General features: G+C 31.2%; 1 protein-coding gene across 5 annotated transcripts in view; it reads right to left on the minus strand.

Moving 5' to 3' along the window:
* LOC106686233 (uncharacterized) overlaps positions 1–13947 on the minus strand; it is a 111967-nt gene extending 98020 nt beyond the window's left edge. For all 5 annotated transcript variants that reach the window (XM_024361664.2, XM_014429418.2, XM_024361666.2 and 2 more), the window contains exons 1-7: positions 13668–13947; positions 13476–13573; positions 10409–10450; positions 9012–9050; positions 3644–3685; positions 2817–2855; positions 179–208 (exon numbers count right to left, since the gene is read on the minus strand). In XM_024361664.2, coding sequence (XP_024217432.1) covers positions 179–208; positions 2817–2855; positions 3644–3685; positions 9012–9050; positions 10409–10450; positions 13476–13492 — 209 coding nt within the window. In that variant the 5' untranslated portion in view covers positions 13493–13573; positions 13668–13947. The remainder of the gene's footprint in view (positions 1–178; positions 209–2816; positions 2856–3643; positions 3686–9011; positions 9051–10408; positions 10451–13475; positions 13574–13667) is intronic.
* Between the last annotated feature and the right edge of the window lie 785 nt (positions 13948–14732).

The following is a 14732-nucleotide window of genomic DNA, read 5'->3' on the forward strand; positions in this document are numbered from 1 at the left end:
ATTTTTTTAATCCATTCTTCATGGATATGTTTTTAAAGTTGTCATCAATAATATGGTTATAATTTGGACTGTAGAGGACTTTAATTGAAACCATAAGCCAATTAAAAAATTATAATAATTTACAATTATTCTTGTTAGCTCACCACTATTGTTACTTTCTACACGTCATGATACTTACGGATCATCTTCAAGCACTTCTCGAGATTCTCTGAAAATATAGATACATAAGAATATATTTTTAAAAACTATAACCGAGATATTGTGAACACTAATCCACAAATAAAGGTATATCTTAAATTAGTAAAGCTAATAATAAACAAGACAACAAGACTGATAGTGAGCAATAACAATATTTGTAGATTTTTTTTTGGAAGAAATACTTTAATAATTTACTAAAAAAAAAAAAACTGATAATTATGATAATCAGAGCACTGCATTATTTTTTAAAAGTGAAGGAAATTAGAAACTAATGAATATTAATCGTATATTAAAATAAAAATCGCAAATGTTAACTCCTCGAGTTACATCATACCATATACCTAGAGCTATTCGACTTGACTGAACATGTCGACGTGTTTAGTGTGTGCCAGAGTTGGGCAACTATGAAACTAATAGCTTAAGTTGTCATGGATACACCCTAACAGTTACTGGAATAACTTGTTTTCTTAATTTTCAATGTTTTTTACTAAATACATATTTCCCTATTCTAATACGTGAGCGAAATGCTCAGTATTGAACGATAATTTTATAAAGACATGATATAAACAAAAAAAGAACTATGTTATACCTATACTAATAGAATCATCCAACTTTTTAACCTAGATTTGATGGATATAATTGAAAACAGATTGGTGGATAATATAAAATAAAAAGGCTTTTAGTCAAGGAATCTAAGTCACGGGTAATCATGCAAACAGCACACGAAAATCTCAAAATTAGCGTTCCTAAACTCTCAAAACAAGTCCATTCACAACATAGTCAAAAGATAACTTCCCAAACCTATATAACTACAGTTCCATTCTAAACTTGTTTTTCCCATTTTCACCTATTGGAGTGAAACTTCTAATTAGAAATATTCACATACTGCCCAATCACATTTATACCTCTATCATTAAATAATCACCTTAATTTCTCTTTCTCCATACAGTTTTTGCGAAAGCTAAAATAGTGTAATTGTGAATTAATCATATATATACTTCCTCTTTTGATTACCACATGTGATAAAAAAAAATCAATTTTTTCATAAACACGATTTTAGAAATGATTTTCGAATGGAAATCTCGAAATCTTTTTTCAACTGTGTCTGTATCATAGAACTCATTTTAACTTAACTATTCCTCTAGGTAAACTTTCCAATGGAAGAGTTGATTAACTCCTTAATCTCTAGTGAAAAGAGAAGATATAAGGATGATCATGAAAAAAGAAGGCTCAGCAAATCCGATGAAGAATTACCAAAGATTTAAGAAAATGGAATAATAATATGGAAGGGACACAACTGGAGGAGTGAAATTTTTTTTTTGTTTACTTCCTTCCTGGTCATTTCTGACATACAGAAAGGTGTTCCTATAGGTTACCACCATATTCTAATAAGAATGGAAAGGTCAAGTTTTCATTCCATGAGGAAGCTAAGAATCAAAAGTTAACCTATGCAGCCCGGAATCGAAACGGCGCCTCGAGTAGCAAAGGACTCTTTACACACTTGACTGTAACCCCTCTGAGGAGTGGAATAAACGGTGGGAAACTTTTTAGAATGTTTTAGCTCGAGAAAATACCTCCCCACCGTCTATTCACGGCTGGAAGCCAAATGATTCCTTCCTGACTCTTGGATGTCAGGAAGAACATGAAGAATTTTGCGCTAGGTTCAATGACTTTGGAAAAGACATTAGTCACCTAAGCCCCTGTTAGTGTTGGGGAAAGTGTTGAGTCATTTTCATAAACAGAAACGTTTTGGTGGTGAGGAAGTAAGGGCAAAACTACTGAGCGAAATTGCAGAGACCGACTTTGACTAAAACATTGCAGAAAAAGATTTTTTTCAGTTAGTCTGTTAGGATTACTGACTACTTATACAAATTTTTCGTGTATAGGTGGGAGGAAACGTTGGACCCAAATCAACATCATCAACATCAAACCTTCTAAGAGAGAATGGAAGGAGAACGAAACAATTAGTAGAACGACAAAGTATAAAATGAAGACTATCTATCAATAGAAGTAGTGTCTATGAAATCCAGGGCAAGGCAGAATAATAATTATTCCTTTCTAGTATAAAATTCATGTAGGAACTTGAAAAAAAAATTTCATTTGTTATGAAATTATTATCAATGTCAAAAAATCCGTACACTTTTCATAAAATAATTAATTAAGAGAAATTTCAGTTAGTTTGAATGATGAATGAATATAACGCATTCCTCTCTTATACTGGTTACTACTAGTAACTTACATACCTAAATCGATTTCATTGTGATTTTTGAACAATTAAATTCAAGAAGGCGGCAAAAGAAAGCCGTAATTTTTTCTAGACTTTTAGGATATCAAAAATAGACCAGAAATGAATAATATAACTTCAAATTCCAACGGTATTGGAATCAGTTTCACTACAAAACTTATATCTACTACAGATTTCACGTTTAATAACAAGAATTTTAACAGAAAATACATTTCGGTTGATTAAAAATTCAAAACCATAAAACGTTACAAAATGTAAATAAAAATGAGTAACTTACTAATGTAAAAAGATTTATATATAAATAAGGTACAAGAGTAAATCGTACATGGATAATTATTTTAAAAAAATTAAAGATATGAAAAACATTACTCACCGATCATCGGACTTATGATGCAAGCTGTCATAAATTACTCTGTAACAATTAAGTAATAGAAAGAATCAATCGTATATTGTACAGCTTCCAGCAATTATGATTTAATGAATTATTTATCCCTATTATTATTTCATGATTCAAATATGATTTCAATGATTTATGATTTATTATGTTATAGCTGATTAAACAATTATTTATAATTGTTAAGGTAGCCATAGTATTCCATGAAACATGGAAAATCGGCAGTTTGAAATCCTATTTGGATATTGGTATTGGGCATATTGTCATTTGATAAATTAATAATGTATAATATAAATTTACAATATCCACTGTATAATGTGTATTACATTACTATTGAAACGAATAACATAGAGTTTTTTTTTCTATTTTACTATTAATTGTGCTAGAAATATGCATATTAATTTAAAGGGATTAATAATTTTTATGCTACCTAATTTATATATATCCTATATACAGACCTATAGTAATCTGTACTTTGAACTTTTTATTAGTCTACAAATATTATGTATATTATATATATTAAGTATTTTTAATTTTTTTTGTAATTTCATTGACCAAAGGTTGACCCATCCTGACAATATTTCTTATTAGTATTTGATAGTTCTCATCAATGTTCTTATAAGTGTTTTAAACAACACTGGATGATACCATATCATCACTCAAGGGGTTTATTCAGGTAAAGGTTCTAATCTATCCTGCATAAATCATGTTTCCAATACGCCCCTCAACGCACATTAGTAAAAAATCATTTTAATTATTATTTTTAAAAACATAATAGGATTCATTTCATTTTGATATTTCCTTACCGTCTCTCGTCAACTTTAGGGTTAGAACTCTTCTTATGTTTCCTAAAATGAAAATATATATATATATATACATTTATTCTTTATAGATACTACACTAATTAATTATAATACAATAATGAGAGCTAATGTCAAAGCTTCTATAAATAATCTAGAAAACATTAAGTAAGAAATGCTACCGATTTTTGAATAATGACTGTTCTGAGACTTAATAAACAAATTTTGTTGGTACAATATATATTGAACTAAATGGTAGAATATATATTGTATATTTTGATAATTAAATAAGAATTGTAATGAACCAAATTCAAAATTGAATAGTACAAATACATAAAAAAAAAAGTTTTGTATCACCCCTACACTCTACATAAAAAACGGCGGCTTTTGAATCCAGTCGCACAATAGGGTTAGTCATGATGTTGTGTTCAATATAACATGTTTTACCATGTTAAATGTTATAAGTATATAACATAGGATCGTGAGCAGCCTTATTTACAGTCATGTTAAATGTTAAATGCATAAGAGATCCAGCGAATTTTCTGAGCAACTTGTTTTATAACCTTTCCTTCCAAAACTTCATGTTATTTTTTATTTCTAAGTTTTTATTAAAGTAATTTATTACATAATGCCTAAATTGAGTAAAAAGTGGAAGTTGTGTAAAAGTTTGGCAACTGAGTGTCTTTTTGATCTTCAGAATGAGAATTAAGATGAGCTAATTGACAACTGTCATTATATTATTATTGTCATCCATTGCTTTATTAGTTATAAAACATCCAAAACAATACTAACACAAACTACGAGCAAGTAACCTAACAAATAAAATGATGAAGAACTCAGCTGGGCCCTGTTTCATAATAAAGTACAAACTAATACTATTATTCATGCCGGTTTAACTTAATACAATTACACTGATTTGTACAATAGTAACTTGTACTTTAGTTCTTTTTAACTCCTGTAATGTCACTAATAGCCCTACCTATTATGAAAAGAAATAAGTATAAGTGCAATTACCTCGTTGTTTCTATACTTGTACTATGAACTAATACTATTAGCTTTCATTATGAAACAGGGCCCAGGTCTGTTGTTTGACGTCATTCTCCATTTAGCAGCAACAGTAGCAGTAACAGTAACAGACTCTCTAGTATGTTATATGTTATATCGTTTTAGCATGATAAGAGAAGGAAATATTTCTTCATTTAACATAAGTATTACCATTTAACAGCTTTAACATGTTAAACTAAAGATCATGAATACCCCTTATACAGAATAATAAACATTGAGATCATTGATTAAGATCAAAACCCATACGATTCAATAATTCAACCAGGAAATTTTGCTTTTATCTTTAGAGTATAAGAGTAGAATATTTCATCGCCAGGAAAAGTCAGTTGAATTGTATTTGGAGAAAAACGTGTTTTCAAAACAAAAATAAAATGTAGGACAATGCGATATTGTAAGATGGTGGATTTTCGGATCATATTGATTTTCGGTTTATGATAAAGCTCGAAGAGGTATGCTACGAAAAAACAACTCGTATTGACGAACTTGAATGTTATTTAATCTGGGGAATTATTTCACCCCATTTTTATTATTACTTTGATGAAAACTATATAATTACTACTCAAAAGTGATGAGTCTGCCAACCACAGTCAAGGAGAATAAAAATGTCGTCCGTTTCAAATTAAAAAAAAATCATATTTATAAAACTACAAACAACACTAAAGTCTAGTAGAATATCATTTGAGTTAGAGTAAATTTTCTAAAAAAAAAAAAAAAAGTTTGCGTCAGTAGTTCCCCAGAAAAAAAAAAAAAAAAAGGCAATATTTCATAACAAAAATCAGTAGTTTATGAATTTATTTCAGGAATACTAAATCTATTTCTTTTGTCCGAACAATGTTTTGATTTATGAAAAATTTTATGTCAGGAACTGTCAGACGTACATATGTCTGTTAACACTCAAATTAAAACTAGTTGATTTTACTAAAAAGTAGTTTATAATTTGTATTTTTGTCGGAGTAGTAGTTTCCATGAAATGTGCCAAAATAAATTCGAAAAATGTTGATTTCTCGATTTTCTAAAAAAAAAGGTTGGTTTAAGAAACACTGTAACTCAGAAATAATTAGACGTTCAGATTTTTTTTTTATTTATAAGAACTCAAAAATGAATTTTTTGTGTATTCGGAACATGCGCCATTTTTATTCCCCCTAACTATAGTTGGCAGAGCCATAAATTTTGATTCTTAACTGTTTATAGTTTTCATTAAAGTATAAGCACTACCAACTTCCAAAAACTGGTAAGAAATAAAAAAATTTTTTTTTGTTTTTTTTTTCCTCTTGAGCTTTTGGACATCCACACTGTGAGCTGCAATGTAATATGAAAACAATAAATGGCCAAACTATACTAAATCGTCTTCGAGATGCTAACTTTTGGACTAATAGATTCCTAACGCCGTGGATCCATAAGTAGAAGTAGAATGGGGAAGAAATAACAAAAATTGGTTACTTCTTGAGCTGAGGAATTGGTTATTGATAACTGTTGGCTCTCTGGTTGTTAACCACAACTAACTTCCCTGGAAGACAATAACCAGGTCTGGATTTGAAAGGTCCTTGACAGACCAAGTTGTGTGAGATACACCAGCATTTAGGCTCATCAGCAACATGTTGGCATAGACATTATGGATAATACCAAAACTTAACTTATACTTACAAAGAGTGCCATGGATACTGAAATATAATTGATAGATATCTGAGAATCCATAGTAGTCCAATAATAAACAAAACACTCTCATAGTCGACTAAAATGTTCTCCCACATTGAACCAAATCATCCAAGAGTACCTTCGTGAGCTATGGTGCTGTTCTCTCCCGATATGAATCTAATTGGACACATCTAGGATATGCTTCACAGAACATCCCAACTTCTACCAAACGTTCCCACCATCATAACTCGGCAAAAAATTTATAAAAAAACTATAACTAAATTGCTATGGTTGCAATGTTTATTTACTATAGTACTGTGGCTGTACTTGTAATGTTAAGTTAGTAGGACTTTAAAAGTGTTAAAGGTTATAGCAGTGCTGTTAGAAGGCGGGATAACTTCAGAGTGTCACCTTATGAACATACGACATCGACAACAAAACATCGATGTTCAATATTAATGTATCGATGTATACAAAACATCGCCAAAAATACATCGATGTTTTTGAACATCCATTTCAGTAAAATAAGGTTCGTTCCAACAACGACTTCTGATTATCCAGAACTGCAAGAAGCATGCGCAGTATAGGGTTTGAGAGGGAAAATCACTTACTACGCATGCTCCGGATCAGTCAGGAATGGATGTTGGAATAGACCTTTAATTTATCTTTATCCGTTGCTAACGTGTGAAGGTAGGAAGTACTTCCTGATCGCACCACATTGTTGATTGGAATTCGTTTATACAGTTATTTTTTTTTTTTATTAAGTTACTAATTGAGACAAAAGTAAAACATCGTCTTCAATAAATAGATTTTGTAAACGTCGATGTCACATCCCTGCTTGTGAATGTTTTGTTAATTGTGTTATTAAGTTCTTTATATTGCCATATGTGTTTCTATATGCTGTATTAATAAATAAGTGTTCAAGTTGTTAATAGTTTTATTTATCATTTACTAAGATACACGAATATAATAACAGAACAATTAAAAATTGTATCCAACTTTTATGAATACAATTAAAAATCGTACCCGTTACGATTTAGTTATAGTTTTATCTATAACTATATTTTGCCCAAAAGATTAGAGAGGCTGTTAATGAAAAGTTAGAAAATCTGGATCAAAACGCCTTTAACCACTTCATTGTGCGCATGCTTGACCGTGTACAAGCCTTTATTAGAACAAGAGAGGACAATATAACAACTCAGAGTGAAAATAAATATAATCTGCAGCATTTGAAGAAGTAATTTTTTTCTAGTTGGTGCCATTTAGAAAAATTTGCCAATTTTGAATAATCATTTTATACCCTTTATCGCTTGCGCAGTATGGGGTTATGATTTGTAGATTCTGGATCAGATATCTCGCTCTTAGACCATCTCCCTTCTCCTACTCCAGTCCATATCCCTCCTTAACACTCTCCTCCCAGGAAATGCGCGGTCTTCCTCTTGCCCTACTTCCCCTACGCGAGGATCACACGTCTCCCTGTTCTATCCTAAGGAGGTGACCAAACCACCTTAGCTTTTGCTCGTCTAGGATGCTCTCAGCTGGTTTAACTCCGAGGCTAGTCTGGTTTAGGTGCTGTACTAAATAATACAAAAAAAAATAGCAAACAGAAAATATAAGAATATAAATCTCGTAATTCTAACAGATTCCGCTTCCGTATGCAATTCACTCAAAAACATACTTCGGCAACATATTTCCTCTTACTTAATAAAGAACATAATAGAAGAAGTTTATAGTTCATCAAATAACAAATTTTTTGTTACGGCAATGAGCGAGCTGATAAGATAGCAAAACGATGTTCGAGTAGAGTGGAAAATGCGAAACTGCCTTTACAGGAAATTTTTAGATGGTTAAAAAAAGACTTCATTAGTGAATGGCAGGATAGGTATGCCTGGGAGTCAAGTTTGAAAGGGAAAGATCATTTCACTATCCAACCTAACGTCTCTCCACGCCCATGGTTCTCTAACACTTGTGTCAAGTTAAACAGAAAAGATATAGTCTTACTTACAAGATTAAGAATTAACCACGGTCGTACAAATCGCGGCTTAACATTAATCAAAGTTAAAAATAATGATAAATGTAATACATGCAACTCTATTGAAGACCCATTACATATTATACTAAATTGCAGTAGATATGACAAATACAGGATAAAATATCCCCTCATCCAAAACAATAGTGCTTTCCTCCAAGGACTGGCAGATCTAGATAGGGCTACTATTCGGGCGTTGTGCAAATTTATACCAGAATCCAAATTAGATTTTTAAAATTAAATAAATAATAACAAATTAAATTAAATAATAAAAATTAATAAATTTAAATAAATAATAACAATTTATATCCACAGCTCCATTCTTTTATAATATAACAACAAGGGCAGTGTAGGACTCCAACGGGAGTCTTGGGCCGACGTAGGAAAAGGAAAAAAAAAAAATAAGAGAAAACAATATTTTAGGACCAAATATTAGGTCTATTTCGTATTGTTTTGAACTCATTGAATTCCTACATTCTTAGGTTTCAGTAAAAATAGAGATGATGGAAAAATATTTTCTAGTTCATAGTTTATTCATCATTAGACTGTTGTGTTGGGTTATTATTGGGCCGTTTATAATATTTTCTAAAACATAAAGAATTATTTAATAAGCTATTTCTGAATTAAAATATTAAACTTTTTTACCTTTGAGTGTTAACTGCTCCAGTAACATGTTTATTCTCCCTAAAAATGATGAAAATTAGTATGATCTTAAACATTAGAATGCAATAAGAAATTTAATTAGAGAGATATATTTGCAAATTCTTGAAGTAAATTATAAATAATTAGTGTAAAGAAAGAAATGTACTGTTTATGCACGTAAACATTTTTATTTCTTTAATTTTTTTGTTTGTACTGAAAGAATAAAAATTTTTATTTTAAAATATTACACACTATATTAAAATGATATCACATGATCATATATCACTTTTAATGGTATAAGTGATATATGATCACTTTTAATGATCACTTGATAATATAACTTTTGATATCACTATGATGGTATCACTTTTGATGGTATCATTTTTAATGGTATAAGTTATAGTTTAGTATTGTAAACAGAGCTGCCGATTCTCCAAAACAAAAAATACCCACTCAGCGCCTTGAAATACAGGTTTCATCCACCGAATACCAACCACTTTACCCGTTCTTGGGGAATCGTTATATCTGTAACTATTTGGTTGTCATGATTTTACTGTCGTACTAGCTCTGGCATGATAGCTGATAATACAAGTATTGTCAGTGAAGCTACTGTCATGTTAACTAACACATTTATACACCTCAATTGTGAACTATAGTACACTTCCCGTTATTTGCTAGCCAATACCATGATGTGATTATTTATTAGTTACAGTTATAGTCATGACAGCATGTCGCACTGGGTCTGGCATGATCGTTAATAGTACAAGTACTTTCAGTAGACTGACATTTCCATTAACTGCCAGGTTTATTTGCCTTGACAGTGATATCGTACTATCATACCAAACCTAATGGTATTGGTATAATTGGTACTAACATACCAAATATAATGACGATATGCGGTAAAACATTGTATCACCCCCGGACCTAAAAAATGAATAAATCCCAAGAAATATAAAATTGATATTCAATATGTTCCTAGAATACAAATCAATTAGCAGTTAAATGAAGCTCAGTAGAGAAAACCATAGAAAATAATAATCCAAATTTTTTAGACATGTTTATCTAATAAATGAACAGCGAGAACCGAATATAACAATGGGCACTACACCTGCAAAGATCATGTGACTGTTCAAACATCTCCAATGGAATACAAATCTAGAGAATCGGAGAGAATTCCTGGTTGAAATGAAATAGTTGAATAAGATCCAAATAACGGTTCGAAGAGGAAGATCAGGAGTGAAGACAATACTTGTTTATGTGTGTTATATTTTGTTCATAATAATATCATTATTAGCTTCAAATTGTGAAATTTTCCTGTCCTCATTGATAAATATTAAGAAAAAGTTGATAAATCTAAATAATTTAATTACTTTTAACATGGTAAATACAAAGAAACTCACCAAATTAATAAAGATTTGAAGTTTTTACGAAGATCATCCCTCCTGAAACAAAAACAGGTATAACATATTGTAAATTGTATAATTATTGTAAATATAATGTAAGTATAATTGTTGTAAATTGTATAATTCTAAATTTGTTTGTATACTATTCCTTTTCAATTGTATGTTGCTCTAAATGTTGTTGTTATCTCTTTTTGTTTTATAGCCCTGATGAAGTTTCAGGTCTTCATCCATATATCATCAGGTATTTATCCATTCATGTTGTTGTTATCTCTTTTGTTCTATAGCCCTGATGATGACCTGAAACTCAGATCGAAACGTCGGCATAAAATAAATAAATATGGTTTTGTTTATTTATGTTGTTCTTTGCTGACCGCACCCCCCGACAAACCTCTCCTATCAAAAACAGTTATTGATCGAATCCAATGAAAAACTACATAAATGAACTTCAGATCTTTTATTTTTAAACTAAGAGAGAGTTGAAATTATTTTGTACAGTAGTTACATCTAAAGTTCTTTTAAAAAAATAGTGAGATAGTTTGGAATAAAGGTTCAATTGTTAAGGCAAAGGGATCTTCTGGGGTCAGATGAAAATCATTTGGTAAAAACTTCTTATTGAATTAGTTCATCTCTTATGGTAATACCTAAGAAGAAAACTTGCTGCATACCAAGTTTTAGTTATTGTTCGATAAATAAATATAAACTAATTGTCTAATCTGGATTATCTCTCTAGGAAGTCTGGTGAGTCAATTCATTTAAAACTAATTGTCAATAAATATTTACAAAATATACTCTTAGATGTCCATTAACTAGCATGAACCCCCACTTCCCGAGAGTGCGAGCAGTTTACCATCTTCATGGTACTTCATTACTGAGATCGTTTTATTTGTGAGATATTCTGATATTTGTGCAAGGAAGGTACAGCGCACCATGTCTCAACCATCTGCATCAAAATCAAATGCATTTCAGGTTTACACTGACTCAATGCAAAAATTGGCCGGTAGAATCACATTGTTGAGGGTCAATCTGTAAACAATAGCTGACGGTTTCTTCTCTTTTACAATCTCCGTTTTCGTGATATTTCATCAACACTCCCCACTTCAAGTACTTCTACTATTTCAAGTATTGATTGATTGGTATAAATTGCAGTGCGCCTTTATTCACGTGACACTTCTAAAGGCGGATCCACATGTTGGCCGCTCGCCACGAATCGGAGGCTTGTACAAATCCTCGGTAAACAAAGAGCGGGCCATCCACATGTCAGTGTTATTCAGAGAGGCAAGCATGGTGGACGTACAAGAGGTTTCAGTTATTGCACTGGGATTATATTATTTTTATTACAAAAGAAGAAAATGAAATATAAATAAATAAGATTAAATATGAAACTCATAAAAAGTACCAACAAACACCTTTAACCTCCTAACAGCTCTCAGTTGCAACTAGACAAAGAACAATGGCGGAGATACTACACGAGCGCTCTCACGAACCCCTTTGATCTTTGTCCAAAAAACCGACAATCTCGGACGAGTCTCGACGGATCGGCAATGAGCTTTGGCCAACTCGTACAAGCCACCCATCCACATGCTCGTGCATGTCTGAGTTCGCTATGGCTTGGCCAACATGTAGAGGCCCCTCAATGCAGCCAATATTTTTTTTTAGGAACCTCTTTGGTGTCCGATTCTATCTTCTGCTAGTATTATCAAAGATTTCTTTCTCTAACATGCCAGGAAAGATACTTTACTACTACTCTACTACTCTGGTTTGGATCTCGCGGAACAATACCAGATAGAACAAGGAGCTTCTTAGAAGGCCTAGGTGTTAGCATCGGGGATATTGCGATCTTAGCAGAAAATATTATTATGAACTCCCTGGGGATCATACACCATCACCTGCATGGGAATTAGCTCGGAGATTATTCATTGTTTTAATTATTTATTTTAATTTGTGGACCTGTCGATTTGTGTGTTTTAACTTATTTATTCATTAGTTTTTTTTCATTAGTACTATTATTTATTTATTTTAAACGTATTTATCCATTCATGTTGTTGTAATCTCTTTTGTTCTATAGCCCTGATGATGACCTGAAACTCAGGTTGAAACGTCGCCATAAAATAAATAAATATGGTTTTGTTTATTTATGTTGTTCTTTGCTGACCGCACCCCCCGACAAACTTCTCCAATACTTTTAATGACCATCGATAGATTTTACTCTCTTTAAGGGTGATCTTATCTCCACTAGTCTGGACTATTACTCTTACCCTTGAATGTTTCTATCATCTATCAATTAAGATCCTTTGATATAACTCTGAACTTATACATTTAACACTGCATAAACTCGATTTTTTTCCTGAATCGGTGGGGCCGAATTGAGTATATTGTGTTCCTCACTCTCCTCTAAGGAGAAATTCTTCTTTACTTTGTCACTTGTAATATTTGGGTCTAGCTTAGTTTTGGGCAGGACTATAACATGAAATGATTTAATTTGTTCTAAGAAAATCATTTAATAGTTAACCAGAACATATTAATATGAAGGATATCATTTTCTGGGCATATAAGTCCGGCGTGAACCAAAGTTTAAATAAATGCATATATTTTGGTAAAAACCATATATAGGTAACTACCATATATGGTAAGTCATGATTAAAATTTCCTCTCTTGAGAAGATGAAAACTCTTAGGTCCAACTAATCTAACATTTATAATTAAAAGTCTTTACAAAGAATTGCACAAAAAAACCTACACTAAATAATAAGATAAACTGAAATATACAACTTTGAAACAGAATAAATTAAGGAACCAACACGTTATCGCCAATTTCACTATAACTTCGTAAAATCTAACACAACCAATAACTCAGCAACTGCAACTAACTGAAATTCATACATTTACAACCAGTATATCGAGTTTGAGTTTCGAAACTTTTGTTTCTTTTGACTGCTCCGAAGACAATCCGGGCAAAACCCAAGCATTACCATGATCAATAACACAACCATTGGTTAAAAGGAGATTAATAATTTTTAAAATAAAGAGATTTCAGAATATAAAAGAAATAAAATGTTTATCTTAACCTTATCTTCGTAGCCATGTGTTGCAGTTATGAATTGTCTTCAAAATAGCTTCTTTAGGGTTTTCAGTTGGTATGAACACTATAATAACCCGGCGATTCCTTGAAAAAAAAAATAAATACAAATATTTATGCAAATATATTCTGTTATAAAAGTTTCTGTCACAATATATAATACTATTAATCAGAACTATACCAAGCAGTTTATGAATCTTCAACTGGCAAGACGATAGTGCCTAATTAAATTCTGAAATATTTGAATTGTTGAAACTTTTCTCTTCATAGCTTTATAATTTTTTCAAGAACACTGCAGTTATTATTTCAAAATTAGATTCTCCTCCGTTAAAGATAACTCAGAAATCCCCATAAAATTTAATTAATTTCCATTGTTTACAAGTAACTGGATACTTCTTTTTTTTCTACTTTTTCTACCTACTTCGAAAACGGGGGAGGTTCACTGTTTGACTAGTGACAAGCCCAGATGTTTTTGAAATGTATTACTGAACGATGATTAATTATTGAATTTTAAAAATAAAAATTCAATCTTATATTTATGCTATTATAGTGGGTTTTATTTCTTGAAAATAAGCTTTATTTTAATTAGTTTATGTGCTTAGAGAAATGATGGACTGATTTATACCAGGAGATACTGATATTGAAAAATAAATAAAATGAGAAGCAGATAAACTAATCAAGTAATTGTTTAGAACTCCTATTTCATAGCCGAAACACACAACACGCTATAAAGCTAATTACTGATGAACTACTGGTTACTGGTTCGAGTCTGCTCTCAAATTTAGATGTATTGGTTTCAACACTGGCATATTTTACCTGAAATAACTGTGGTTTGGTTAGCATTAAGAAATTGGCTGTATTTACCAGTACATTAACCTAAGATGTTTAATATAATTATTTTTCTAATTCTCCTTGCAAGAATCATAGACTCACACTTATCTTATAATTAGAAATATTTTTAAAAAGACAGAGTTTATATGCAGTTAGAGATATTTTATCAGTTTTTTCAAAATTGTCTTGCTGCTCAAGCTGTAATAGTACAAGACCCGGTAAGAAAAATAGGCAGTTATCTCACCCCAATTCTTTATTACTTTAATGAAAACAATGTGTAATTAATAGTCAAAATTGATGAGTCTGCCAAGTATAGGTAGGGGGAATAATTGCGGCTGTTTAAAAACCTTAAAAAACAATTAATTTTTCATTCGGAGCTCTATATCTTAAAAACTACCAACAAAACCAGAAAATC

This window comes from Halyomorpha halys, unplaced genomic scaffold (assembly GCF_000696795.3).
Source record: "Halyomorpha halys isolate HHAL.00 unplaced genomic scaffold, Hhal_1.1 Scaffold799.1, whole genome shotgun sequence".
In the NCBI taxonomy this organism is placed as follows: domain Eukaryota; kingdom Metazoa; phylum Arthropoda; class Insecta; order Hemiptera; family Pentatomidae; genus Halyomorpha; species Halyomorpha halys.